Source organism: Alexandromys fortis, unplaced genomic scaffold (assembly GCF_014885135.2).
Source record: "Alexandromys fortis isolate MF-2015 unplaced genomic scaffold, M_Fortis_MF-2015_v1.1 scaffold_9, whole genome shotgun sequence".
NCBI lineage: Eukaryota > Metazoa > Chordata > Mammalia > Rodentia > Cricetidae > Alexandromys > Alexandromys fortis.
Window position 1 is genome coordinate 21,944,336 of NW_026067892.1, and position 26,363 is coordinate 21,970,698.

Consider the following 26,363-nt stretch of genomic DNA (forward strand, 5'->3'; position numbering starts at 1 on the left):
TCAGTTCTGGGCAGCCAGGAACAAACAAGTGGCCTACTATAAAACATAAGAGCTGGAGGGATGGCTAACAGTTAAAAGTACTAGCTGTGCAAGCCTAAAAACCTGAGTTTAAGTCCTGAAACCCATGTTTAAAAAACAAAAGCCAGATCAGAAGATAGGCATGTATCACCCCTGTGTTCAGATGGGAAACCAGGAGGCAGAAATAGGAGAAGTATATGGGGCCAGCTGGACTGGAGTACAAAGTGCAGTGGCAAAAATAAGAAAGACACTGTCTCAACAAGGTACAGAATCATCGCCTAAAAACTGACCCCCGACCTCCACACATACATAATGGTACATGTGCTCACATTCACACAGACATAATAAGCAAATACACACACACACACACACACACTTAAATACTACCCCAATGATGTCAACGTGTCCATGCTGTTGGGTGTAGAGCATCTGCTAAGCGCTTTTAACTGCAGAACACTGCAAAGGTAATGTGTCCCTGTAGTAAGAGAATCTTGGTGGTTTTGGTCGGGAAGAACACACCTTGGCAGTTCGGCTCTCTTCCTGAAGGGCCGCCACCCTCTGCTGGTACGCGCTCAGTGTGCGCTGATGCTGCTCTGCAGAAGTCTTCAGATGCTCGTGGATTTTGTGCTTCTCGGATGTTATCTCGGCCAGCTGAATCTGGGGAGAAACAGATTAAACGGCATAACTAGGTGTGGATTGTTTTCAGGTATTATAATTATCTCAAAAACAGAGACAGCGTGAATAATGCTTCCTTACTATCAGGTTGATTTATTTTTTTCTTAAACTCGTATCTGCACAATTAAAGACTATATATTTATAATGTCTAATTAAATAGCACCAGACATTATACATAAAAAAAAAAACAGCAAATATTCAACCACCTCAAACATTGATTCTTGCAACTGTAAATTGTATTTTCAGTCAGAGGATTCAGATGAAGTTTTCGGCCACATTAATTTTATATGCACTGTTCTAGATAATACAGATGCTCAAATACATGACAGTCATTTAGCTTGAGTTAAGTAGTATTACTAAACTTCACTGTTTCTGCTTCCTCAAAAGTTTTTCTAAGTATCCCTAAAGGTAATTTCTTACCTGATTTAGAAATTTTTCTTTAAAAAAAGTTGCTTTTATTTTTTATGTGTATAGATGTTTTGCCTGTATATATGTCTATGTACCACATGTGTGCCTGGTACCCACGGAGGCCAGCACAAGTTATCAGAGTCCTTGGAACAGGGGCAGTGGGGAGGGGGTGGGGCATATGGATGGTTGTGAGCCACCATGTGAGTGCTGGGAATTGGATCCGGATCCCCTGCAAGAGCAGCCAGTGCCGTGAACTGCTGAACCAGCTCTCTGGCTCATCTGTATGGCACTTTATTTCTACATAGAAAAAGCTTTTCAAAAATGTAAGAATCTTACTTTATAGACTTCTACTTGTTGTTGGCTTGCTTCCAGTTCACCCTTTAAAGACGCTTGAAGTAGTAGGTGATCACTTTCCTACAGAACAAGAATCTGGTTAAATTAAACAATAAAGTGAGTCAGAACTGTAAGTCATAAAATACGGTACTGAGAAATTAACATACTGCTTGCTTTGCATCTGCCAGTTCCTTTTTGGTTTTCACGAGCAGCTGTTTGATTTTGGTGGTTTTTTCTTCGTAGTGCTGTACTGAGGACTGCAGGGAAGCTAGCTCGGGGAGTAATGTCAGCAGAAAGAGACAAAACCGATTTTTACTAGTGAACATGACACACAAGTGACAATTTTTCTTCATATTAACTTACAAGAACCTCATTTTATCTCTTCCTGTAGGGTGTTTCAAACACATCTCACAATGCATTCCTGTGTCCATCAGCCACTTCAAACACTTCCTAACACACAGCCAATCTTATTGCACCCTGACACGTTCATCAAAATGCAGCTCACCGGCTAGTTTTCCAATATAGTTTAAAACAGAACACGCTTAGGCTCCTTCATGTACACATGGTCTACGGCTGCATTAGCATGTCACACTGGTGTCCTGAGGAACCACCACATGGACTATGTAGCCTATAAAGCCAAAATAGTTACTACTTGGCCCATTATAAAAAAATGTGTAAAGTTTTGATCTACTGGATTATTTTAAAGCAAATATGTCAATTGGTAAATACTTATGTATAGCTTAAATAAAAGCATACTAATATTTAGTGTACATCTGGCAGTAATAATTTTTAAAAGCAATTCAAAAAATCTGGTTGTAATAGTGCATGCCTATAATCCCAGCACTTGGGAGGCAGAGGCCAGCCTGCGCTACAAATTAAGTGTACGGCTAACCTAATGTATATGAGACCCTATCTCAAGAAAAAAAATCCAAGACACAATATAAAAAGTGCCTCAAAGATACCGAGTATTTACAGTTGTACCACACAGAAGGCACATACGTGGGTGTCTGCTTTTGTGATAGCGAGTCAGAAGCAATAACATTTTCGTGGGATGATTGTTAATAAAATAGTGCTCACTAAGGCACAAATCAAACTATAATAAAGACAAAAACCAAGAGCAAATGACCCACGCCCAAAGGTTATATGAACTTAACACGAGGGAGGGAAGTTTCACAGGACAAGAAGCATTTAGCAGTGGGAGGATTCCATGGGAATTCCAGAGTGGGCAGGAAAGGGAAGTACAGAAAGGAGATGCACTTCTGTGGTAAAGTCACAGGCAGAGAGACGTGTACAGGCTCCATCTGTGGAGAGTAACCAGTAAGCCCCATGTGGCTGCACCCTGCCTTTAGAACACCAAGCGGCTTCCTTCTCTACTGTGACTCTTTACCCAACCCTTCCACGATCTGCAAGGCTATCGCAGCAATTTTCTAGCAAGCTGTCTGACAAGTAGGAAGCCCCTCAGGGAGTGACCTTTTATCTGATGTTACTGTGTGGTTTTACCTTAGAGGCACCTTTTATATTGCCTCCTCTTCATTTACATATCTATAGTCTTCACATGACTTATGGAAATTCTGCGTCTGGTCATGAGGGAGTAACAGAGTCCAGACTTAAACTTTCTGTGATCATAAACAATTAAGCAACTGACTAACAGCACTTTTCCCAAGCAGACATCTGAAGAATGAATAGTGAAGGAGATGGTAAACAAAGGTGAGCAGTGCTTCCTGTCCTGGCTCTGAGCACGGGAGCAACTTGTAGAACGTGACACAGGAGTGGGAATCTGAAGCAGCTATTGGTCCTGCTATGTGGAGGCCCAAAAATGTGAGCCTACTTCCACCTTGTCAGAGAGTTTTAGCTTGTTCAAAGTTGTTAACAATTGTGGCTACACATCCTCACCTAAGGTGTGGTTGCTTGGTCTTTTTGTCATTAAGATGGTCCATATAGGTATATCCACTCCACCCTGACCAATGGTCAGGGGTTCAAGCATACTTCTGTTCCTTCTTTTGAAATAGAAGGTGTGACCTTGGGAGTGGCTGCCTTCAGGATACTTGGTCTAGGGTGGGTTCACTGCCTACTGAACAGTATGCTAAGGACCTGATGTCTCAAAGTAACTGTCCTAGTTGTCCTTTGTGTCATGTTAAAGCAGACTTTTGTCTTCTTCCCCCTGTTGTATTGGGGGTATAAAAGCGTATAAAAAATTAAATGCAGACAAGTTTCAATATTCACTGGAATTCCCCCCAATACTATCCTTTGCTTTCTGTTTTATTATTTTCACTTGTGTCTTCGTTCTCTTTACTATTTTATTTTCTAATCCCATGCCCTACCCTGGTAAACGGTATCTTTTGTCAAGGGAAAGAACAGATATCACACAGGGCTGTGACTACCCTCTAGTTACCAGGCAGCGTGAAGAAACCCTTGTGAATGTACAAGGATTCGGGAGGAGAATATGACACACAATTAGGAGAAGAGAAATGCACAGAAACAGACCCACATTTTATAGAAATGATTAGCAAGCAAAGACATTAAACGGGTATTAAAGATATTTAAAATTTAAAGGGAAATATTAACATAACAGAAAATTTAAACAAATGAACCAAACAGAACTTCTAAAGATAAAAATGGCATTCAATATCTAATGTGAAATGGGATTAGATACATAGCATCTAATCATATGGATCAGTGACTATGAAGACACAGTGATAGAAACTTCCAGAAACTCCATTCCAGAAATTCACTACTTAAAGGTAATCAATGATAAACTCAAAATGTAAACTAAAAATCTAAGTTACCAAAATCAAAGTACAGCAAATTAGTAAAAGGGATACAGTGATCAAAAAAAAATTTTTTTTAAAAAAGAAAAAGGGGGCTGGAGAGATGGCTCAGCAGTTAAGAGCACTGCCTGCTCTTTCAAAGGTCCTGAGTTCAATTCCCAGCAACCACATGCTGGCTCACAACCATCTGTAACGAGATCTGGTGCCCTCTTCTGGCCTGCAGGCATACATGCAGACAGAATACTGAGAATACTGTACACATAATAAATTTAAAAAAAAAAAGAAGAAGAAGAAAAAGAAGAGAACAAGACAAGGACCACTACAAGGTCCAGACTTCGTAGGCAATCATCCTAAAAATGGCTCAAACATTTCAACAGCAGAGACTTACTTTGAAGGAAAAAGTAAGGCCCAATTATAATGCTATTTAAAAGGTCATGGGAGTTGGAGCAATGCTCAGTGGTTACACTACTGTCCTTTCAGAGGACTGTAAGCTGTGTTCACAACTGCCTGTAACTCCAGTCTCCAGGGGATCTGACTCCTCTGGCCACTGTGGGCACCTACACTCCCATGCTTATATCTATACAGAGGCAGGCAGACAGACAGATACACACATACACAATTAAAAATCAATCATCTATGTAAAATATAGAAGAACACATAAGGGATTTAGGTTAGTCTATGGGCTCAATCATCACCAGGGATTATGACAGAGAGCATACCACAAGAGCTAAATGTAAAGTCATTTTGGTTAAAAGTCAAATGTAAATTACAACCAAAAGAAGGCTAGAATAGTGTAAGTATTAGTAAATACGGGGGTTAGAAAAGGACAGTCACAGCAAGAGTGATCATTAGGAACATGTAACAATTCTAAGTGTGAATGCAGCCAACACTGGCATTTCTAAATAAATGAAACAAAAAAGTGACAGAACTGAAAAGAGAAAAAGAGGTCACAATTATGGTTTGAGATTTAAACATAGCTCTCTCAATACATAGTAGAAGAGAGAAAAATCATTATGACTTGAAAATGGCCCGAATCTCTCCACCAACTGACAAGACCTAATTAATGTCCAACAACTAGTACACAATAACATTCTTGTCAAGCACACAAAGGAAAGTCACTGAGAGATATCACACGGCAGGCCAAACCCAAAACTGAACACTGGAAAGGGACTAGAAACCACAAAGTACTGTAACTGCAAGGGACTTAAATTGGAACATGCTAATATTTGAGAAGAAACCCTCATAGTTAGAAATTAAACAACACATTCCTAGGTGACTGAGGGGCCAAAGAAGCAGTCACTATGCTGACTATTAACCTCTTTTCTTTTTTTCTTGCGACAGGGTTTCTCTGTAGCTTTGGAGCCTGTCCTGGAACTAGCTCTGTAGACCAGGCTGGTCTCGAACTCAGAGATCCGCCTGCCTCTGCCTCCTGAGTGCTGGGATTAAAGGCTGCGCCACCACTGCCCAGATGACTGTTAACCTCTTAATGGTAAATGGCTTGACCTGCCTATGGTCTTTAATAATTTGAACATTGTTAGTCACATTTGCTGGGTTTGTATAAATGGCTGGGTGTGGTAGTGCAAACCTTTGATCCCAATACTCAGGAGGCAGAAGCAGGCAGATTTTTGTGACTTAGTTCTACGACAGCCAAGACTACACAGAGACTCTATTAAAAAAAAAAAAAAAAAGAATTGTTTTACTCACTCATTTCTTCTTGTAGGGTTTCTTGTTTCTGTTTTTGAATTTTTATTTCTTGCTCCAAATCTTCTATCTTACTGTCTTTATTTGTTAATTTCTGATTTAATTCTTTCGTCAAACGTTCGTAATCTGCTATTTCCATGTTCATCAATGTGGTTTGTTGGGCATCCTGCACATTATAAAAGACTTATATATTAGTACGACAGTTAACTTATGGAACTGCTAAAATCATAACATAAGAATAAGTAGGTTTTATTTCTGTAGTACAGACACAATGTAAGAAACAAGGAACTAAGAAGGTCCATAGTTTGTAGCTCGAATTTTATCAAGTATTCTCTAGAAGTTCAAAACTCAACTTTTGGAACTCTATTTTTTTTTTTGATTAACTTTAATTAGCCATAATTAGTAGTAATTCTAGTCTTATGGAATTCTCATTTATGATATTAGTATTTTAGGTAACATAATACCTTTTACAGAATACTCTTTGAAAAAGTAGTGAGAAATTAATCCAAAGTAAATTTTAAGCTTTGAAATTAATTAAATCTTCATGTTTTATACTGCAATCACACATGAGCCTAGATTCTTCTGAACAGACAACTGTTTCAATTTACTGAGGCTAAGAATTTATAAAGGATTATTTTAGTATTATAACCAATAGTGAAAATATTTTTCCCGTGTATGGAACTGCAACAGTAAGAGCCATGTAGTTCTATAAACATCTCTCTGTTTCTGAGGTGCTGGGAATCAAACCCAGGGCTTCAGGCACGCTAGGCAAGCACTCTGCCACTGAGTGCTCTCTCTGGAGACTAGTTTTGTACCTTTTTAACCAGCTCCAGTTCTTGCATGGTTTTCTGAAGCTGCTTCTTTTCTTTTTCGATTTGGAGCTGGAGTTCTTCAAGCTCCTTTACAGCACTGGCATGTTCCTAAAATTAAATAATCCACAATAGAACCAACATTTGTTAGGAGGTATAAAATACACACCATACACAAACACACAAGATGTTTTGTAATGTCTCAAAACTTTAAAACCTGTATGCCCAGAAAAAAATATAGCTTAGGACAGATTCTATAACGTAGAGTTGGTGTACATTAAGGAATTAACTAGGGTACATGCATAAATGTACTCACCAAGACTCTTCATTCAAGCAATATGTAATTAAAATGCCACTGTATACATGGGAACAAATCTCAGGGCTATTCTTACCTTTATTTTCTGTTCTTTCTGATGTTTTTCAGCTTCCAGTTCTTTGTCTACTATTCCTTTGGCTTTCTGGACTTCCAGAATCTGTACTTCTAATAACTTAGCATTAGACTGCAGAGTCTCAATACGAGCCAGGAGATCCTCGTTGTCTGAATTTAGCTTTTCACACTAGAATACAAATGATTCATTACTGTGAGCACACAACTTAGAGATGAAATGCTTAATGAGAACATTAGCACACTATGAAAAGTGATTTCACAATCGACCCCACAGAATTACTCTTAAATCAAGAATTAAGATTAAAAAACAATACTGCTGATATTGACCTGGCGAACCTTGCAAGCCAGAAAGCTTCTAAGCCTTCCACAGTGTGAACAGAGTGAAAAGCAAAAAACAAAACAACAATAAAAAACCCAAACCCAAATCCTGGCGGGCTGAGGCCAGCTGGATCTTCCCGCTCATGCACACGGTGCCGTGCTCAAAAACGAACACCGACAAGAGCCCCACAAGTCAACAGCGAGAAAGGGCCACGCCAAACAGGTGTGCTAGCTGTTTAAATTTCAAATTCTTCTCCAAACACAGAAAAATGCAAGAGAAAGAATTTTTGCTTCTGACTATAGTTTAATTTTCTATGCAAGAGAAAAATGAAATTAAAATGCATTTGCTATAATTTGCTTATCGAAATTACCTGACAAGTTGAATTTCTTAATTGTTTGGTAAGGTCTTCTATGTGATGTTCAAAATTATTAGCGCGTTCTTTTTCCATATCCAGCTGTTCTGACTGCTTATCATATTCTATCAAAAGATTCTTCAATAAAGACAAGGTTTAGCTTTAAGTTACGAAGCATCCACTAGGTGAGAACACAGATCTAGACATCTTGAGGCCTTTAGGGCACATTTGAGATTCTTAAAATACTGACTATAAAATATGAAAGTAAAACTAGCACTTGGCAATATGATAAAAGATTAGCACTCTTAATATATACAGTCTTATAACTTCATTAAAAACACATTTAAAATTTAAATATGAGCTTATTCATCTATCATGGGTCAGTTACATTAGGATTTTGCCTACTCCCCCACCCCCCCGAGACAGGGTTTCTCAGCATAGCCAGGATTTTGCTTTTTTATACTTTACAGTTCCAAAATCTACTATTTTTTCCAGAACTAAACTAGGTCTAAGTTTAATCTTTCAATTTTTTTAACTTGCAAATTCAAAAATTGCTCTTAAGTTCAGAAAACGTACTTGGTAGCAGAAGTCAGCAAAGGGCTGACGGTTTTATTTTAGATATTAGAAAATGTTCCATACATACAGATTTTATTTTGATGTGAGAATGTAATAAAGACTGGATGGATTATATTTTTCTCAAATATCTAATTCTTTCTTCATTTATTTCTGTTTGCAACTCTGTGTGATATATTATAACTCAGTTGGCAAATGAACAGAATGGGAACAACTGGCAAGATTCCCATTCTGTTACATTACCAGTCTCCTAACACTGTAAGGCTGTGGCCTTGAGTCTCTGTGCTTCAGCCTGCTTACCCAGAAGCTGGTGATGACAACATACTTCTACTGGTTCTTCTGAGAAATACGCGTGTGAGACAGGCAAGTGTTTGGAAGACAGTCTGTAATATGTGTTGGAATCTCTAAACCTTTGGTTAACCTGTCCGAGTCTGACATTAGAATTCTACTGTTTATCCTCTTTCCCTAGTCACCATTGTATACAGCAACTATATCCTGTCCTTTGTCTACCTGTTACTGCTACCAGAATTTAAGACTAAAAGGACAAGAATTCAGGAAACTCTGTTGGTCTACCATGTTGACATCAACTGTCCAGAATCGGGAATTTAGCCCTTGTACATAAATACTGTTGAATAAGTATATGAAGAAATGCAATATTTACTTTGCATTTAGTGATTTTACTAGATTTGAAACATCTAACTTAAAAGAGTCTCATGTTATTAAACAAGTATATTACCTCCAAGTAATTATGTGCCTGCCTACTTTTCTGATAGATCTATCTAGAGTTTTAGATATATTCACTTAGTCATGAAAATATTAAATCACGATAGCCATCTTTTTCTTACATTTAATTCAAGGAAATCCCCAAATAGACTTTACTTTTATTATTTTTTTATTTTATTATTTTATTTTTTTGGTTTTTCGAGACAGGGTTTCTCTGTGGCTTTGGAGCGTCCTGGAACTTGCTTTGTAGACCAGGCTGGTCTCGAACTCACAGAGATCCGCCTGCCTCTGCCTCCCGAGTGCTGGGATTATAGACTTTACTTTTAAAAAGCAATAATTTAAGGGCACTATTTAAAGGCTAACTTTGCCAGGTGTGGTGGCACATGCCTTTCGTTCCAGCACTTGGGAGGCAGGTGGATTTCTGTGAGTTTTAGGCCAGCCAGGGTTACATAGAAATGAAACTTATGCACCGGTAATGAGGAAACATGCATGGGCAAACTGTATATGCTGGTTCTGTTGAACTCGTCCATATTGGGTTTCATGGTCTAAGCTGATGAGGATGACTGACGAGGTCTCTTCCTCAAGAGGGCACCAGATCTCATTACAGATGTCTGTGAGCCACCATGTGATTGCTGGGAATTGAACTCAGGACCTTTGGAAGAGCAGATAGTGAGCCTGCTCTCGAGCCCAGGGATTACATAGTGAAGCCCTATCTAAAAATAACAAAAACCAGATACAATCAAAGACTGACCCTTTATGTATAATATACAAAAACAAATACAGGGATATCTCTATCTTACTAACTAACTAACTAACTAACTAACAAAAAACAATATATTTTATGTACAAGTTTTACAATTCTAGTATGCCTATTACTTATGAACAAAGCCTGTTATTACAGTAAATTTTACCTTATAGTTTTCTGCTCCTTGAATAAACTCCTTCATAGAAGCAGACAGGCGGTCCTTTTCTGACCGGACAGATTCAAGTTCTTCCTTTAGTGTCTGGGCCTGTTGTGAACACAGTGAGTGTTTTTTGTGCATAGGACAACACAGGATTCTGAAATCTTGGGCCTGTATGCTGCCTTACCTCTTTCCGGTTAGAATCCAGTTCTTTCTTTGCTTTCACAGCAACTAGTTTTATCTTACTTATTTTCTCATCCTTTTCTTTGGATTCTTTTTCCAGACTTTCTAAAACAGAAAATGAAAGGACTGTATATGAAGTTAAAAGGAAAAACCGTGAAATTATTTAGCTTAACTCCAGAAACAATGTTTTTTGGACACAGAATTTGCAGCTTGAACTTAACATCATGTAGCTAGAACTTTTCTTGTTTTTGTAAAGAGAAACCTTTATTATTCATTAGCCATGTGATGTAAATTATGTCAAACTTTAAATATCTGTTAATGGTTCATTTTTAAAAAGTCATTTTTTTAAGTACCTAGGAATTGAAATTCTTATGACTCTTAACGCTGAGTATGAGAAGATTGTAGATGGTTTGTAAATCAGGACAAATAGGAAAGATGTAAGGCACAGAGAAGTAACCATGCACAGCCCTCCTCTAGGCCAAGTCTGTAAACCTCTCCCCCTTCACCCTATTTGACTGCCTCGTCTATCTAAACTCGAGTGTAGGACATTACTTTTGTTATCTTTTCTTAACTCAAGAGTTCTGATCAGGCCCATTAGTCTGGGAGCACCCATGTACAGTGTGAACTATGTAGTAAAGGTCACTGTCACACTTTCTCAAGAGGGCGTCAGATCTCATTGCAGATGGCTGTGAGCTGCCATGTGGTTGCTGGGAATTGAACTCAGGACCTATGGAAGAGCAGGCAATGCTCTTAACCACTGAGCCATCTCTCCAGCCCCGCTGTTACACTTTCATGTTTCATATACTGTCACACTTTTCTGCTCCTGTTCAAGCATCAGAAGAGCAATTCCTTCTTTCTAGTGGATTTATTTTTCCCAACAGTATATAAATGTAACAAGAATATATCTTCAATTTGCTCTTCTTACAGAGCAAAACCCTTCAAAGAGTTGCCTGCATATAATCTCAAGTTTCTCTTCCCTATTTTTTTCTAGAAGCCCATTACAAGCAAGTCTTGGCACGGCACACTGTGTGCCAACTTAATGGATACCTGTCAGGACTCATGATACCATCAGCCTGGCCGAAGGTTTTGCCATATGTATCACTTGCACATAACTTAATTTGCATTTTTGTTCAATGATTCCCTACCTACTACTAGCTGCTCCTTCTCAATCTCCTTGGTTGTTAATCTTTTTTCTTTTTTGTTTTTTTGAGACAGGGTTTCTGTGTGTAACAGCTCTGGTTGTCCTGGTAACTCACTCTGTAGACCAGGCTGGACTCGAACTCATAGAGATCTACCTGCCTCTGCCTCCTGAGTGATGGATTAAAGGTGTACGCAGATACCACCCTGCTCCTTGTCTTTTTTTCTATATTGCCTTGGGGAGCTCAACCTTTGCCCTTTTATGCCCATAATTTGACAATGCATTTTCTACCTATAGGCTAATTATCCCAAGTCCAGATTTATGTAGCATTCTATGCGATAACTCACTTGAAATGGTATTTAAATTCAGTCTAAAATTGAGCATCCTACTTCACTTCAACCATCTTTGACAGAAAACAAGGAATCATTCTGAATTCTTTTCCATTCTCTTTTCTCCAACCTAACTGGGCACTAACATGAAACATCATGGATACATCACACAACACTTGTTAAGTCTATTTCTTCAGCTTTTAACAGGAACAGAGCTAGTCCACGAAGTTACTAACAGGGACAAATGGATACACAGGAAGGCTCAACTCGTCTGTACATTGCACTGGTGAGTTTATAAAAGATTAACCATCTCCTCGGGAACTTTCTGGTGCTCCCTGATGTCATAAAATATCAATAGGCAAGCACTTGTCTTCCTTTTGCTACAATACTTTTTCTTCTTGCATCATACCCCTCATTCCTCAAGACCCAATAGAAGTGATTTTTCTTAAAACAGGCAGCTTCCTATGATATCAGCATTGCCTCCTGTTCATACCTAACACCAAAGTTAACTTCTTGTTAATGAGTTCTTTGAGCATACTGTCTGGACCTTGCTTGCCTTGCTATTGCCATTATATAGAACAGCTGGGAATTCAAAATGTCTAAGTGGGTAAAAGAAAATCCAAAAGTAATTCACAGAATCAATTATGAACAGAGTTAAAACAGCATTTTTTTTTGATTAAATGACAGAAAGTGACATTTGAAGGAAAAGGCAAACATGGTAGAGCATAAGTGGTGAATGAAAAAAGGCAGCTTATTACTGTATATCTAATAACTCATTAACTGAAACTATATTTCTCAACCTATCTTGCCACTTAGTAAGATATCTGTTTAATTAATGGTGACAACATATATAAAACCATAGTTACCTATTTTTTCTTCCAGCTCTTTTACCAATGAGAGTTGATCATTATTTACAGAAGGCGATTTCTCTAAGGAATCCTGGATTTTATAGGGAAAAAACAAAAAACAAAAAAACCCTAAACCAGAATTCATTTAATTCCCCACAATAAAATTGTCATCATTTTAATCACAAGAAAATCTGTACTAAGAGAAACCATATAAATACCGATTTGGCTATTTTTGTTTTCTATTGATAGGGCAGGTAATACTAACTTTATTGTGTATATGGCCTCTGCTAAAATAATACCAAAGTCAAGATGTATAATCTGACACACGCCAAATACATATGTAATAAAGAAATGACTACACAGTCATTGCTTATCATAACTTCACAATTTCTAAGAGAACTTGAAATGTTTAACTAAAACCAAATACCCCTATAGCTCATTTTCTTGACAAAAATTCTTTAAAAGAGAAAAACACTGTCTGTGTCCTAAGGGCAATTCTGACATTTCGTAGATCAGTCTTTTGATCACTAGTCACATGTGCTTGAGATACACCACATCAGAATGTATCTTGCCAGAACCATCACCTGAGATTAAATGCTAAGGGCTGGAGAGATGGCTCAGAGGTTAAGAGCATTGATTGTTCTTCCAGAGGTCCTGAGTTCAATTCCCAGCAACCACATGCTGGCTCACAACCATCTAATGAAATCTGGTGCCCTCTTCTGGCCTGCAGGCACACATGCAGACAGAACACTGTAAACAAAATATGTTAAAAAAAATGCTAAAACTTTCTGATTTCAGACTGTAAGAATGTTAATGCATATATTTTCCACAACCTGTGACCAGAGCTAAGAATTTATTCAAATCAATAAAACTCAAAAGAGCGGTACCTTCAGCAGTATCAACTCTGCTCTCACATCTTGCAGTTCAGATTCTCTTTGTTCAAGCAATAGCTTTAGGTTTTCGTGTTCTATTACAAGAGACTTTTCATTATGGACTTCATTTTTGCTGTGTAATGTCTGAGATAATTCTTCAACTTGAGCTGTAAGACTCTGATTTTCAAGGCTCGTTTTTTCATTAGCATTCTTCATTTCTAAAAGATCAAGTTGCAGGGCCTCTTTTGTTGATGTGGCTTCTTCTAATTCTTTCCTTAAGAGAATTTTCTCCTGCTCGGAGTCTCTAAGCAAAGCCCTAAGTTCGTCGCCCTGAGCTGCACTCTCTTCTTGAAGGCACTTAATCTTTCCTTCTAATTCTAACACTCGCTCATCATACCGAGAGACCAAGGCATGTCTTTCTTCCTTTATTTTTGCTAAGGATTCACCCAGAGCTTGTAGAACTTTTACAACATCTTCCTCTTCATTCTCTTCTAAAATGTTTGGCCCCATTTGCTTAAGATAGTCAGATAACTGAGTTTTGACCAATGACTTCTGAACTTGTTCATTTTCAAATACTTTCTTTAAGTTATCTCGCTCTTCAGCCATTGACTGGAGTTTCTCTTCCAATTCGGCAACATGCTCTTTAACGGCAACATCTTTTTGAGACTGAAGAGTTTCCAAATCTTTACTCAACTGGACCTTTTCAGAGTGTAGTCTATTATTTTCCTCATACAGAGACTTGATTTTAGATGACAATGCTTCTTGGTCTTCAGTCATAGTTTTTATTTGAACCATAACGCTTTGGTCATTTTGACTCTTTTCTCTTAATACTGCATCGAGTTTCCCCGTTAATTCGTCTACTCTCTGTCTCAGTTCACGGTTGTGCTGGCTGGTTTGCTCTGCCTCTTCCTTGAGTTCTACAGTCAATCTCTGTTCCCTTTCCCATTTCTGATGGAGATTATCTATCTCTTCATGGCAAGTTTTCATTTTACTTATAAAATCATCTTTTTCTTCAGCAAGAGAACGTATCTTTGTTTCTAATTCTTGTTACACATAATCTTTTTAATCAAGACTGGCTAAGTGTACGCTATTGCTTGCCTTAAGGCTCCTTACGGTACTTTCAAGTTTGTGTACAAATTATGGTTGAGGTAATAACTTTTCATTTTCTCGTTGGAGGCGATTTACAGTTTCAAGAAGAGCATCTTTTTCATTAAAAGCCGTTCTCAGCTTCTGCTGAAGCTCATGAACATCAGATGCCTGCTGTTGCTTCATTGTTTCAAACTCTTGACTTATTTTTCCAGCAGATTCTCCGAGCTCTGTTTGTAAAATTTCCATCATCTCTCGCAAACTCTCATAATTTAGGATTGCTTCTTGCTTTTCGTGTTGTAGATTTTCACACTGTTCCTTAAGACCCTGTATTTCAAACATTAATGCTAATTTTTCTTTTTCTGAACCTGACATAAATGTCTCACTGAGTTCAGAGATTTCCTTCTGATGGAGTTCCTGAAGACGCTGTACTTCTTTATTATGATGTTCTACGGCACAGCAAAGCTGTCTGTTTAAATCTTCTTGCTCACATTTTAATTTTTCTACTACATAGCCCTGTTCTTCTTTAGCCAGCAACAGTTCATTAATTTTAAACTCCAAGTCTTCTCGTTCATGGAAAAACTCATCTTTTATATGTTGGGCCTCCATTTCAAGTTTTAACTTGAGATTATTCATATAAGTCACCTCATCTTTTAAGATACTATGTTGAGATTCCAGTTCTCTTAAAGACTCTTCCAACTGTCTGACTTTATCATATACTGTCTGTTCTGCAAAAGGATCTTCTTGTAAGGGCACAGAGCAATTTTGGTTCTCCTGGCTTGTATCTGAGGTGCCATCATTTACACTCTCCGATTCACATTGGCATTTCTCCTGATTGCTTTTCTCCTGATTGCTCTCAGTTCCCTCACACTGCTGCACTCTGCTATCTTTTAGCTTATTTATTTCCGCTTCATGTTCTTTAGCTGATGCTTCCATTTGAGACATCAGCTCATTAACTTCCTCTTTGTGTGCAGCTCTCAGCTGCACAATCTCTTCTCGAAAAGCATTAATATCTTTTTGGTAGTGCTGAGTGTTGTCCTCAATGACTTTTTGGAGATGAATAATCTCCTGCTTCTTTTCATCACTGGTAGCTTCTAACTGCTTTTGTAGACAGAAAATCTGTTCCTCAAATCCTGCTGTAAGGTTCTGAATCTCTTCCTGCAATTGTTTAACATTATCTTCAGAGTCGCTCCGAGATTTAAGCTGTTCTAAAAGCTCTAATTGTTTATTTACTGCTTCCTCCAGTTCTTTTTGTAAGCTGGCTTTGTCTTTACTGTGCTCTGAGTGCGCAGCTGTCAAGTCATTCTTCAAACTTTCTATTTCATTTACATTGTTTCTATGTGACTGCTCAAACTCTTTGTGTGTATCTTCCAGTTTAGTTACTGAATCCTATTACAAAAAATAAGCACAAATAAGTCATCAAAGATGAAAGAAATCTGTCTTCATGAAAGAGTTAACTAGATGGGAAAAGAGATGAACAGAATATACCTAGAGAAATATGATACTGAGATTTCAAGAATCTTGTTTAGGATTTGCCTTACTTAAGTAGAACTACTATCATCAACATAAAATCTATTACTTAAAGTAATAACTAACAACTAGGAAATCTCTGTACTTGACTATCTTTTTAAAGGTAATATATTATGCAAGTTAAAGGACTTCAATTTAAAGCTTCTGACCAGATTAATAAGAGACATTTTAGAGAAAATAAGTTTAAACTTTACAAACAAGAAAGTAAAAATGTGCTATTAACTATCCTAAAACTAAACAGATAATAGTATTTAGAGTTGTGAAAAACTCAAAATCTTAATTAAAATCTTAATTAAGACTTTTATTAAAGAATGGCATGGCTATAAGAAAGATTAAGTGGTGGAAAAAGTAAAATGTTAATCTATCTCTGTATAACTGCATGCTTTTAATGTTGTTAGCTGGACTGGGACTTGAATCCAGGGCCTCAACATACAGGTAAAACCTCTACTACTGGGCTATATCCCTACACCTCATTTCATTTTTTGACATAGGGTCTTTATTTTTGTTTGCTTGTTTTTCAAGACAGGGTTTCTCTGTAGCTTTGGAGTCTGTCCTTTAATTCCCTCTGTAGACCAGGCTGGTCTCTAACTCACAGAGATCTGCTTTTCTCTGCCTCCCGAGTGCTGGGATTAAAGGTGTGCACCACCTCCGCCTGGCCTCACAGAATCTTACAAAGCTGTTCAAGCCTTGAAGAATTCGTACTGTAGCCTAGACTGGCCCTGAACCTGTGAACCTCATACCTTTAGCCTCCTGAGTAGCTGGTATTATTGGCCTGTGCTTTCATTTGTGATAAAGGGTAAGATTGGATTAGGTGCACTTTAAAAACACGAACTTATTTATTGTGTGCCAATGCTGTGGGTGTGCATGTGCCATGACACGTGTGTGCGTGGAGGTTATACACGTGTGTGGAGGTTATAGATAACCTGTAGGAGTCAATTTTCTCTTTCCATCATTCAGACTGAGGGCAGGTCACCAAGCTTGGAAGCAAGCACCTCTATCTGCTGAGCCATCTTGCTGGCTCGTTTTATTAGAGACAATGCCTTGCTAAGTATCTCAGGCTGCACTTGACCTTGACTGATGTCTTGCCTAAGCCAAGTGCTGATGTGTGTTCCCTCGCTAGACTGGATTACATGCTTAAGATACCATTCAGCCGTAAAATTCATGAACATTTAGTTTAAGTTAATAAAAAACAAAAATAAAGACAAACAAACAGAAAAAACCCACATTAAATATCTTACCTCAAGCTCTTGCTTTATTCTCATGTTTTCCTTTTTCAGACACAGACACTGTTGTTCTGTCTCTGCTTTTTCCAGAAGAAGAGCATCCAGGCGCTCAGTGAGTACCTGTTTTTGGAATGACATGATTTGTTTGCCTGAGGCTAAAAAATATAGTGTTTTGCTCTCTGTTCCCCCAGACCCAATCTAGTCTTAACCCCAGCTGTGCAGCAAACACTTGTGGTGGCTTTCCCTGCTCCCTCCTCCTGTACATCCCACAGATCTTCCCCTTCTAACCTTCTTCCCCCCACCTGCTGCTCTGTCCGAGACCCCAACCCCAGCAGGCATCCCCTGCTAACCCAGGGGAAGCTCCTCTCAGGGCAGCAAGTAGGCTGAGGACTGAGCTACACCTATTCTGCTCCTCCTGAGACTCCCCCTCCCCTTCCCAGCTCTGTAGCAGGAAACCTGCCGAGGTCTCCCTTTCCTCTCTGACCCAAGCCCAAAGGATTACAAAGACCTTCTCCTCCAACCTTCTTTCCCCAATTATCCCAGTACCCTAGCCTCCAATACCAGCAGGCACTCCCTGTGAACACACCCGCTAAACAGGTCGGTAGCATTAACAGTAAAAATGGCCATCCTACCCAAAAACACTCTATAGACTCAATAAAATCCCCATCAAAATTCCAAAACAATTCTTTACAGACCTCAAAAGAAGAACGCTCAACTTCATATGGAGAGATAATAAAAACAGGATAGCTAATACAATACTGAACAATAAAGGAGCTGCTGGAGGTCTCACCATTCCTGATTTCACATTGTTCTACAAAGCTACAGTCATGAAAGCAGCATGGTACTGGCATAAAAACAGACACATTGATCAATGGAATAGAATCGAAGATCCAGACATAAAGTCACATGCCTATGGACACCTGGTTTTTGATAAAGAAGCCAGAAATACACACTGAAAAAAAACAACAAATGGTGCTGGTCAAACTAGATGTCTGCATGTAGAAGAATACAAATAGATCTGCATCCATCACCCTGCACAAAACTCAAGTTCAAGGGGATCAAAGACCTCAACGTAAAACCAGATACACTGAACCTGATAGAAAAGAAAGTGGGAAATAGTCTTGAACCCATTGACACAGGAGACAACTTCTTGAGCAGAGCACGGATAGCTCAGGCACTAAGACCAACAATTAATAAATGGAACCTCATGAAACTGAAAAGCACCTGTAGGGCAAAGGACACATCACTAGGACAAAACAGCAGTCTACAGAATGGGAAAAGATCTTCATCAACTCCACATCCAATTAAGGACTAATATCCAAAATATATAAAGAACTCAAGACCTAGATATCATAAAAAAAAAAAAACCAATCCGATTTAAAATGGGGTGAAGATCTCAACAGAGGAAGCCAAATGGCTGTGAAACACTTAAAGAAATATCCTTAGCCATCAGGGAAATGCAAATCAAAAGGACTCTGAGAGTCCATGTTACACCTGTCAGAATGGCTAAGATCAATAACACAAGTGACAGCTCACACTGGCGAGGATGTGCAACAAGGGGAACACTCCATTGCTGGTGGGAGCACAAACTTGTACAGCCACCATGGAAATCAACATGGCAGTTCCTTAGAAAAGTGGGAACTGAGCTACCTCAAGACCCAGCTATACCTATCTTGGGCATATACCCAAAGAATGATCAATCATACCACAAGGATATTTATTCAAATATGTTCATTATGGCTTTATTCATAATACCCAGAAATTGGAAACAACCAAGATGTCCCTCAACCAAAGAATGGATAAAGAAAACGTGGTACATTTATACAATGGAGTATTACTCAGCAGTTAAAACAAATGACGTCATGAAATTTGCAGGCCAATAGATGGAACTAGAAAAAAAATCATCCTGAGATAACCCATTCAGAAAGAAAAATATGGTAAGTATTCACTTCTAAGTGTATATTAGCCACGAAGTAAGTAAGAACCAAGCTAAAATCTGTTGTTTTTTTGTTTTTTCTTTATTATTTTTTTAAATATTTATTTATTATGTATGTAATATTCTGTCTGTGTGTATGCCTGCAGGCCAGCAGAGGGCACCAGACCCCATTACCGATGGTTGTGAGCCATCATGTGGTTGCTGGGAATTGAACTCAGGACCTTTGGAAGAGCAGGCAATGCTCTTAACCTCTGAGCCATCTCTCCAGTCCCCCAAGCTAAAAATCTGTAGACATAGAAAGGTTAGGCAAAGAGAAGGCTCTAAGGGAAACACATGGATCTCCCAGGTGGGGGGATAGAATAGATTTTACAGGCAGACTAGGTGCAGGTGGGGACAGGAGCAGACAGGAGCCCCATGAAGGTTGGGTGGCTAGGTTAGGAGGGGGTTTGGGGTGGGGTGAGTGTAGGGAGACAGCTGCAATTCCAGGGTATTTGGGGGATGGTGTGGAATCGTAGTGCAGAAGAAACTTCCTGTAATTCATGAAGGTGATCCCATGAGGACTCCTAGTATGGGGATATGAGAGCTCAACTGGGCATCTCTTGTAGCCAGGGTGGGACTGGATTGTGTTCAATTAATTTGTTAGCCAAGGGGTCCCACGGAAGTCCCCAAACAACCGGCTATTGCTAAGACAAAGGGTTGTTCTCCACAAACTGACAGTGGGCCCCACTGCTGATGACAAAACCCATACAACTCACTGAACATGGAGAAGTCAAGCTGGTCCCCACGTAGTGTCTCCCCTGCATCAGAAAGGTACTCTGCAAGCTAGGGAAAGAGAAGCCTGGACACCAACCCAGCCACAAAGCCTTTGACCTACAATCTTGATCCCTACAAAGTATGCTAGGGTGGATTGATGGTGGACAGAACTTGTGGGAGTAACCAACCGATGTCTGATTTGACTTAAGGCCCATTCCACAGGCAGGAAACCACATTCAACACTTCTTGGGTAAGCAAGAACCAGAGACTAGATACCTTGGATAAAACCAAACACTATTGGTTAAAAAAAAAAAAAAACAATAAAATGGTTCCTAATGATATTCTGCTATACTTCATAGATCACTGTCTTATCCAGTCATCATCAAAGAGGCTTCCAGCAGCAGCAGATGGGAACAGATACAGAGACCCAGAGTCAGCTATTATGCAGAGAAAGAGTCTAAATGGTAGGTTTCCTTTAAGTCCCTCCCCTCAGAGCTCAGGAAGTCCTGTGGAGGAGGCAGAAAGACTGGAAGAGCCAGAGGGGATGGAGGACACCAGGAGAACACAGTCCTCTGAATCAACTAGGCAAGGTGCATGAGCACTCGGAGACTGAAGCAGCGAGCACTGCCTCCATGGGTCCGCACCAGTCCTTTGAGGATATCCTATAGCTACTGGCTTAGTACTGCTATGGGACTCCTGACTCTGAGCACAAGTGGGTCTCTGACTCTTGGGATTCCTTCCCTCCTGCTGGGTTGCTGTTTCCAACTTATGAGAAGACTGCTTTTGCTTTCTCTTACTATATTTTTATTTTGTCGCATTTGGTTGTTACTTCTTGAAGCCTATTCTTTCCTATGAAAGACAGAAAGGAGTGGATCTAGAGGGGAGGGAGGGTGTGAGTGGGAATTGGGAGGAGTAGAGGGAGAGGAAATTATTGGATGAGAAAAGGACCTATTTTCAATAAAAGAAAAAACAACAACAGGGGCTGGAGAGATGGCTCAGAGGTTAAGAGTACTGACTTTCCTTCCAGAGGTCCTGAGTTCAATTCCCAGCAACCACATGGTGGCTCACAACCATCTATAATGAGATCTAGTGCCCTTTGCTGGCATGTAGGCACACATGCAGCCAGAACATTGTATACATAATAAATAAATAAATCTTTAAAAAAAAAAGAAAGAAAGAAAGAAAAGGAAAAACAACAACAAAAATGGAAAGAAGCCTTGATCCTCTACAACTGTGACAAATACATCTATGGTTTATAAACAACAGCAGCCACAACAAAATAATGTCTGGACCACATGTATAATTGTTTCCCTACCCTTTCCAAGCTATGTTAAATGGAAATCTAAGATTCAAAAAGGTAGAAACATTAAAACAAAGGAAAAAAGATGTCAGGGACCTAAGACTTTTCAACAGCCTTTTGGAAAACAAAGTGACGGAAGATAAACTAAGAGAGACAACACTCTAACAGGGCTTCTGTAGGGAGGCGTACATTAGAAACCTGCAGTCTTGAGACAGGAGATCACAGAAACTGGCCACACTAGGGGCTAAGAGTGCAGCTTAGTAGCTAAGTTCTGTTACCTACCATGAGTGGGGCCTGGGTTTCATTTCTAGCATTGTGGAGACAAAAAAAAAAATAAGCCAAACATCTAGCAAATTAGGAGTAACAGGTAGTATCAAGGGAAGTGTAATGTGTGGATCTTAATGATTGAGGATTGGAGGCTATGCAGGCTCAGGGACTAAGAGGACACAATGTTCTTGCACAGGACCTGAGTTAGGCACACCAGCTTTCCTTTGGAGACATTCACAACCACCCAAAACTCCAGCTCCATGGGATCTAACACACTCATTTGGCCTGTCTGGGCACTTGCATTCACACACACACACACAGACAGACACACAGACACACTACACATAATTTAAAAAGTCTTTAAGAACATTGAGGATTAGACAGCACATTGTGGTTCCTACTATAGACCAGTGGTTCTCAACCTTCCTAATGCTGTGACCCTTTAAAACAGTTCCTCATGCTGTAGAGACCTACAACCATAAAACTCTTTCTGTAGCTACTTCACAACTGTAATTTTGCTGTTATGAATCTTAATGTAAACATCTGATATACAAGATATCTGATATTCAAACCCTCTGAAAGGGTCCTTCAACTTCCAAAGGGGCCGAGACCCACAGGTTGAAAACTACTTCTATAGAGACACACCCTGTCTCAAACAAATAGGAGACCAGCCGACAGTCTGCAGAGGTCCTTAATCCCAGCCCTCGCTATGCATAGGTAGGTAGATTTCTGAGTCTGAGGCCAGCCTGATGTACAGAGTGAGTGCCAGGTCAGCCAAGGCTGCACAGAGAAACCCTGTCTTGAAAACCTCTTTAGACAGATTTATCTTCTTTAGAAAATCTGTGGGATGGCAAATCAATGAAATGGAAACCAGATCAACAAGTCAAGTCAGTTCTTCAAGACAGGGTTTCTCTGTAGCTTTGGAGCCTGTCCTGGAACTAGCTCTGTAGACCAGGCTGGCCTTGAACTCACAGAGATCCGCCTGCCCCTGCCTCCCGAGTGCTGGCATGGATAAAAATTCCTAGAAAAACACAGCTTTACTTACTCAAGAAACGTTATGAAACAGAATACTGCTTATTAATGAAAACAGTAGACTAATGAAAATAGAAGGCATGAACATAAGTTTTCAAGGAACAGAGAATTATCTCAGTTATACATGAACTTGTCCAGACAAAAAGCAAAAAGTAACTTCTAAGATAGTCTACAAAATCGTGCTGGCTTCGGCAGCACATATACTAAAACTGGAACGATATAGAGAAGATTAGCATGGCCCCTGTGCAAGGATGACACGCACATTCGTGAAACATTAAAAAAAAAGATAGACTACAAAATCAGCATAATGCAAAACCAACTGAAGTAATTTATGGAAAGAGCAAATTAAAGATCCATTTTACTACAAATCCTTATGCTTCTAATCAGGATAACATCTACTTTGGAAACTGTGACAGGAACATCTCTTGAGGCAGGAGCTCAAGGCTGGCCTAGGCAAAAAGGTGAGCTCCCATTCAGCACACGTCCCTCCAATACATACAAGAAAAGGACTGTAATTGCTAACATAAATTTCAATATTGTAATGGAAAAATAAAAGCAAAGTTATTTCTAGATAAAGTGAATCATAGCTTATGAAAGATCTAAGAAATAAATATTTAAAAAAGGAAACTCTTTTACAGATTTTATGAGCATTTACAGAAAAAACAAACAAACAGGACCTATAGGTAATTAGGACCTACTGAGAATGTCACAGAAGTAGCTACATATAAGATTAATATGTAAAGCAGCAAGCATTTAAAAAACATAAATCAAGAGACCCAGCTCTCTCTTTGCACTGATTCCTCAGCCTTTCCTTCTAACCCATCTCCATTCCTTTGTGTTAGCTGCCAATCCCCAGACAAACTTCGTATCAGGGACCCAGTGGCAACACTAGGCTGTGAATCAGGGAGTTGTTTCTCATTATTCTCCCGGTCTTCCATTACCCCCTGTCAAGACTTACTTAATTCTGAGTACTGTAGCAGTCTGCTTGTAGAAGCCCATGAACTCCATGAACTGGGGACTCTACCTAGAGTCCCATTAACCCCTTTAACTCCGTCTCTCCAGACACCTTCGTACTCTCTACCAGAGACACCAGAGCTACCACACTTGCCTAAGATCCAGAGACAGCAACAGCAACCAAAGAGTGGAACATCCACCCAACAAAGACAAGACCAGATATCAACACCAAGAAATACCTCAAACGTCACTTTAATGAAATAATAAAAACAGTTCAAGACATGAAAGTAGAAATAGAATCACTAGAAGAAAATCCAAACTAAAATAAAAGTGGAAATAAAAATTTTAAGATGTCAAGCAAAACCCTTAGAGTTAAGCCTTACTGGCGTACAAAAGGAGCTGTTAATCCAGTAAGGAAGTTTGACTAAGCAACCTAGCAAACAGGTGTGTAGCCTAAGGAAGCAGTTCCGGCATTTACAGGATCACTGTCAAAGTCCGGTTTCAGAACTGCAACAGACCAAGAAGACAGCCAGAGTGATTGCTTGCGGGAGACAGAAGGCTTCAGGAGGCAAGTGTGCCATGCGAATGTAAAGGGACACACTGAAGCTACATCCTGGAGCAGCGGCGACAGGAGAAAGGAAACAGGAAACAACTCTAAAGTTACATGGTGCCAAATCTGGTGATGACACCGACTCACCAAGACATAGGGATCTGGCAAGCTGAGATTACAAGTGAAATGTTTCAAGATTTCCCTCCACCCCGAGACACACACACACACTTCAGGCTTCTGGAAGGGCAGCTATTAAATCTGGGTCAGTAGTTATTACTCAGTGGAACGGATCGATTTGCACATCCTTGAAGTGCTACACCTGGCCAAATTTCCTGAGGAGGTCAGAGCAGGAAGCAATGTGCATAGTGAAGGAGGGTTATTGACTTTTTGACTGAAATGAGTCAACAGCCCTCTCTACCCCTCTCCCCTTCATCATGAGTTAAAGAACTAAAAAGCCAAACCAAGGTCAACAAGGAAGTGAATGAACAAAAAGGAAGGTGTTTCTAGCAGGCAGACAATCCTCAGGAGCCTTCACCTCCCTACCCCTCTTGTGTTTTTTTTGTTTGTTGCTGTTGTTGTTTTTGTTTTGTTTTGTTTTTCGTTACGGGATTTCTCTATAGCTTTGGGGCCCATCCTGAAACTCCCTCTGACCAGGCTGGCCTTGAACTCACAGAGATCTTCCGGCCTCTGCCTCCTGAGTGCTGGGATTAAAGGCATCCTCAAGGAACTTTTTATCTATTACTAGACATTTTCTACAAGCAATCAAAAACTGTTTTATTACCTTAATAATATCATCAGTTCCTCCATCAACAGGTTTTGATTTGAGTTCTTCAATTTCTTTGTCTAATTCTAAATAAAAAAAGATTCAAAAATTAACAAAATAGTTACTACTAAACTGATAATGATATTCTAATAAGAATCCCAAGCCTATAATTAGAATATATTTAAGAAGTCAATACTTGGAGGATTATTAACTCTATCCAAATAACAGTATTGCTTTCTTCTTTTTTCTCTCTTAATATGAAAATATTCATTTGGAAGAGTATGGTCTAAGTATCCACCACGCTACTTTCGTGCACATGAATGATTTTGTTCATCTGAAACTGCATTCACTTCTTCCCTTCCTGTGTTTTCTTATTCATCCACATGTATATGGGGGTCTTGCTATGTTGTCCAGGCAGGCATTGAAATCCTGGGCTCAACTGATGCTTCTGCCTTAGCCTCTGGAGGCAGGGGACCAGGTATGTATACCACTTTGACTACCTACCCTGATAATTTTCCAGCATGTCTAGACATTCTGTTATTTTTGCTATTCATATTTTTTGTATAATCTAAAAGCAAGAATTAAATCTATCAAACACGTATACTGATCTGAGTATTTCATCAATACACTTCTAGTTCTGGAGCTTAGGTCATCTTCTCAAATAGCTTACTTTCTTGATTACGAACTGGTCCAATTTCTAAACATAAATTTGGTCTGTTTTGGTTAGAAAATAAACCTTGGCAGTTAAAAAATTTAAGTTAACGGGAATTCAAGTTACTAACTTGAATTCCTACTAACAAATTAATCAGTCATACTAAAAAAGGACACTAATATCATTTTCCTTTTGGAATTAAAAAAATAAAAGGCATCAAATAAGAAGTCAAGCAACTTCAGCATATGCATACACTTCAAATTTCCGCGAAAAGTCTTGGGGGTTACACTTCAACATTTCAACTGAAAAACATAGTTTCGAAGAATTTACAATTAATATGAAGTAAAAAGGGTTTCATTTTACAATTAAAAACAATCCTCTCAGGCTGGAGAGATGGCTCAGTGGTTAAGAGCACCGGCTCCCCTCCCAGAGGTCCGGAGTTCAATTCCTGGCACCCACAAGGTGGCTCCCAGTCATCTATAGTTAAGAGCTAATGCCCTCTTCTGGCGTGCAGGCATAAATGCAGATGGGGCACTCATACATAAAATAAACAAATTAAAAAAAATTATAACCCTCTCTCCCCTTATTTATTCAAAGGTAACTGTAAGGCAGGGCATATTGGTGTAATGAAAAAACCCTGTAATTTCAAACTCATTACCTGTACACCTTGCTTTGGCTTTCTGTAGTAGCATCATTTGCTTCTTGGCAAACTTGATGAGATCTTCTCTCGCCAATGTTTCCAGCTGAAAGATATTGCTACATCACCGACTTTTATAACCCGTGCTCCCGGTATGTCCCCCAAAAGAAACCCAATGTCTGCCACTCTCAACATTCAAACCAATCATAATTTTAAAATTAACAACTTCAACAACTTTAAGTGATCAGATGAATCAAAAAGCAAACAAAATCCCAGCTGAGATTAAAGGTGTGTGCCACCGCCGCCCGGCGCAGCATGAAACTCTTAAAGATACCAGTAAG

The 26,363-nt window shown here is 39.2% G+C and overlaps 1 protein-coding gene and 1 non-coding gene across 2 annotated transcripts in view; one reads left to right on the plus strand and one right to left on the minus strand.

Moving 5' to 3' along the window:
• Gcc2 (GRIP and coiled-coil domain containing 2) overlaps nt 1-26,363 on the minus strand; it is a 41,298-nt gene that overhangs the window by 13,753 nt on the left and 1,182 nt on the right. Inside the window, 14 exon segments of the mRNA XM_050140719.1 lie at nt 538-675; nt 1,438-1,515; nt 1,602-1,702; nt 5,907-6,069; nt 6,719-6,823; nt 7,105-7,269; nt 7,790-7,909; nt 9,979-10,077; nt 10,157-10,257; nt 12,486-12,558; nt 13,355-15,814; nt 17,194-17,298; nt 24,752-24,819; nt 26,044-26,128. Coding sequence (XP_049996676.1) covers nt 538-675; nt 1,438-1,515; nt 1,602-1,702; nt 5,907-6,069; nt 6,719-6,823; nt 7,105-7,269; nt 7,790-7,909; nt 9,979-10,077; nt 10,157-10,257; nt 12,486-12,558; nt 13,355-15,814; nt 17,194-17,298; nt 24,752-24,819; nt 26,044-26,128 — 3,861 coding nt within the window.
• Nucleotides 22,646-22,752, plus strand: LOC126502882 (U6 spliceosomal RNA). The gene has a single exon (XR_007592083.1). It is a non-coding gene; the product is annotated as a U6 spliceosomal RNA (small nuclear RNA).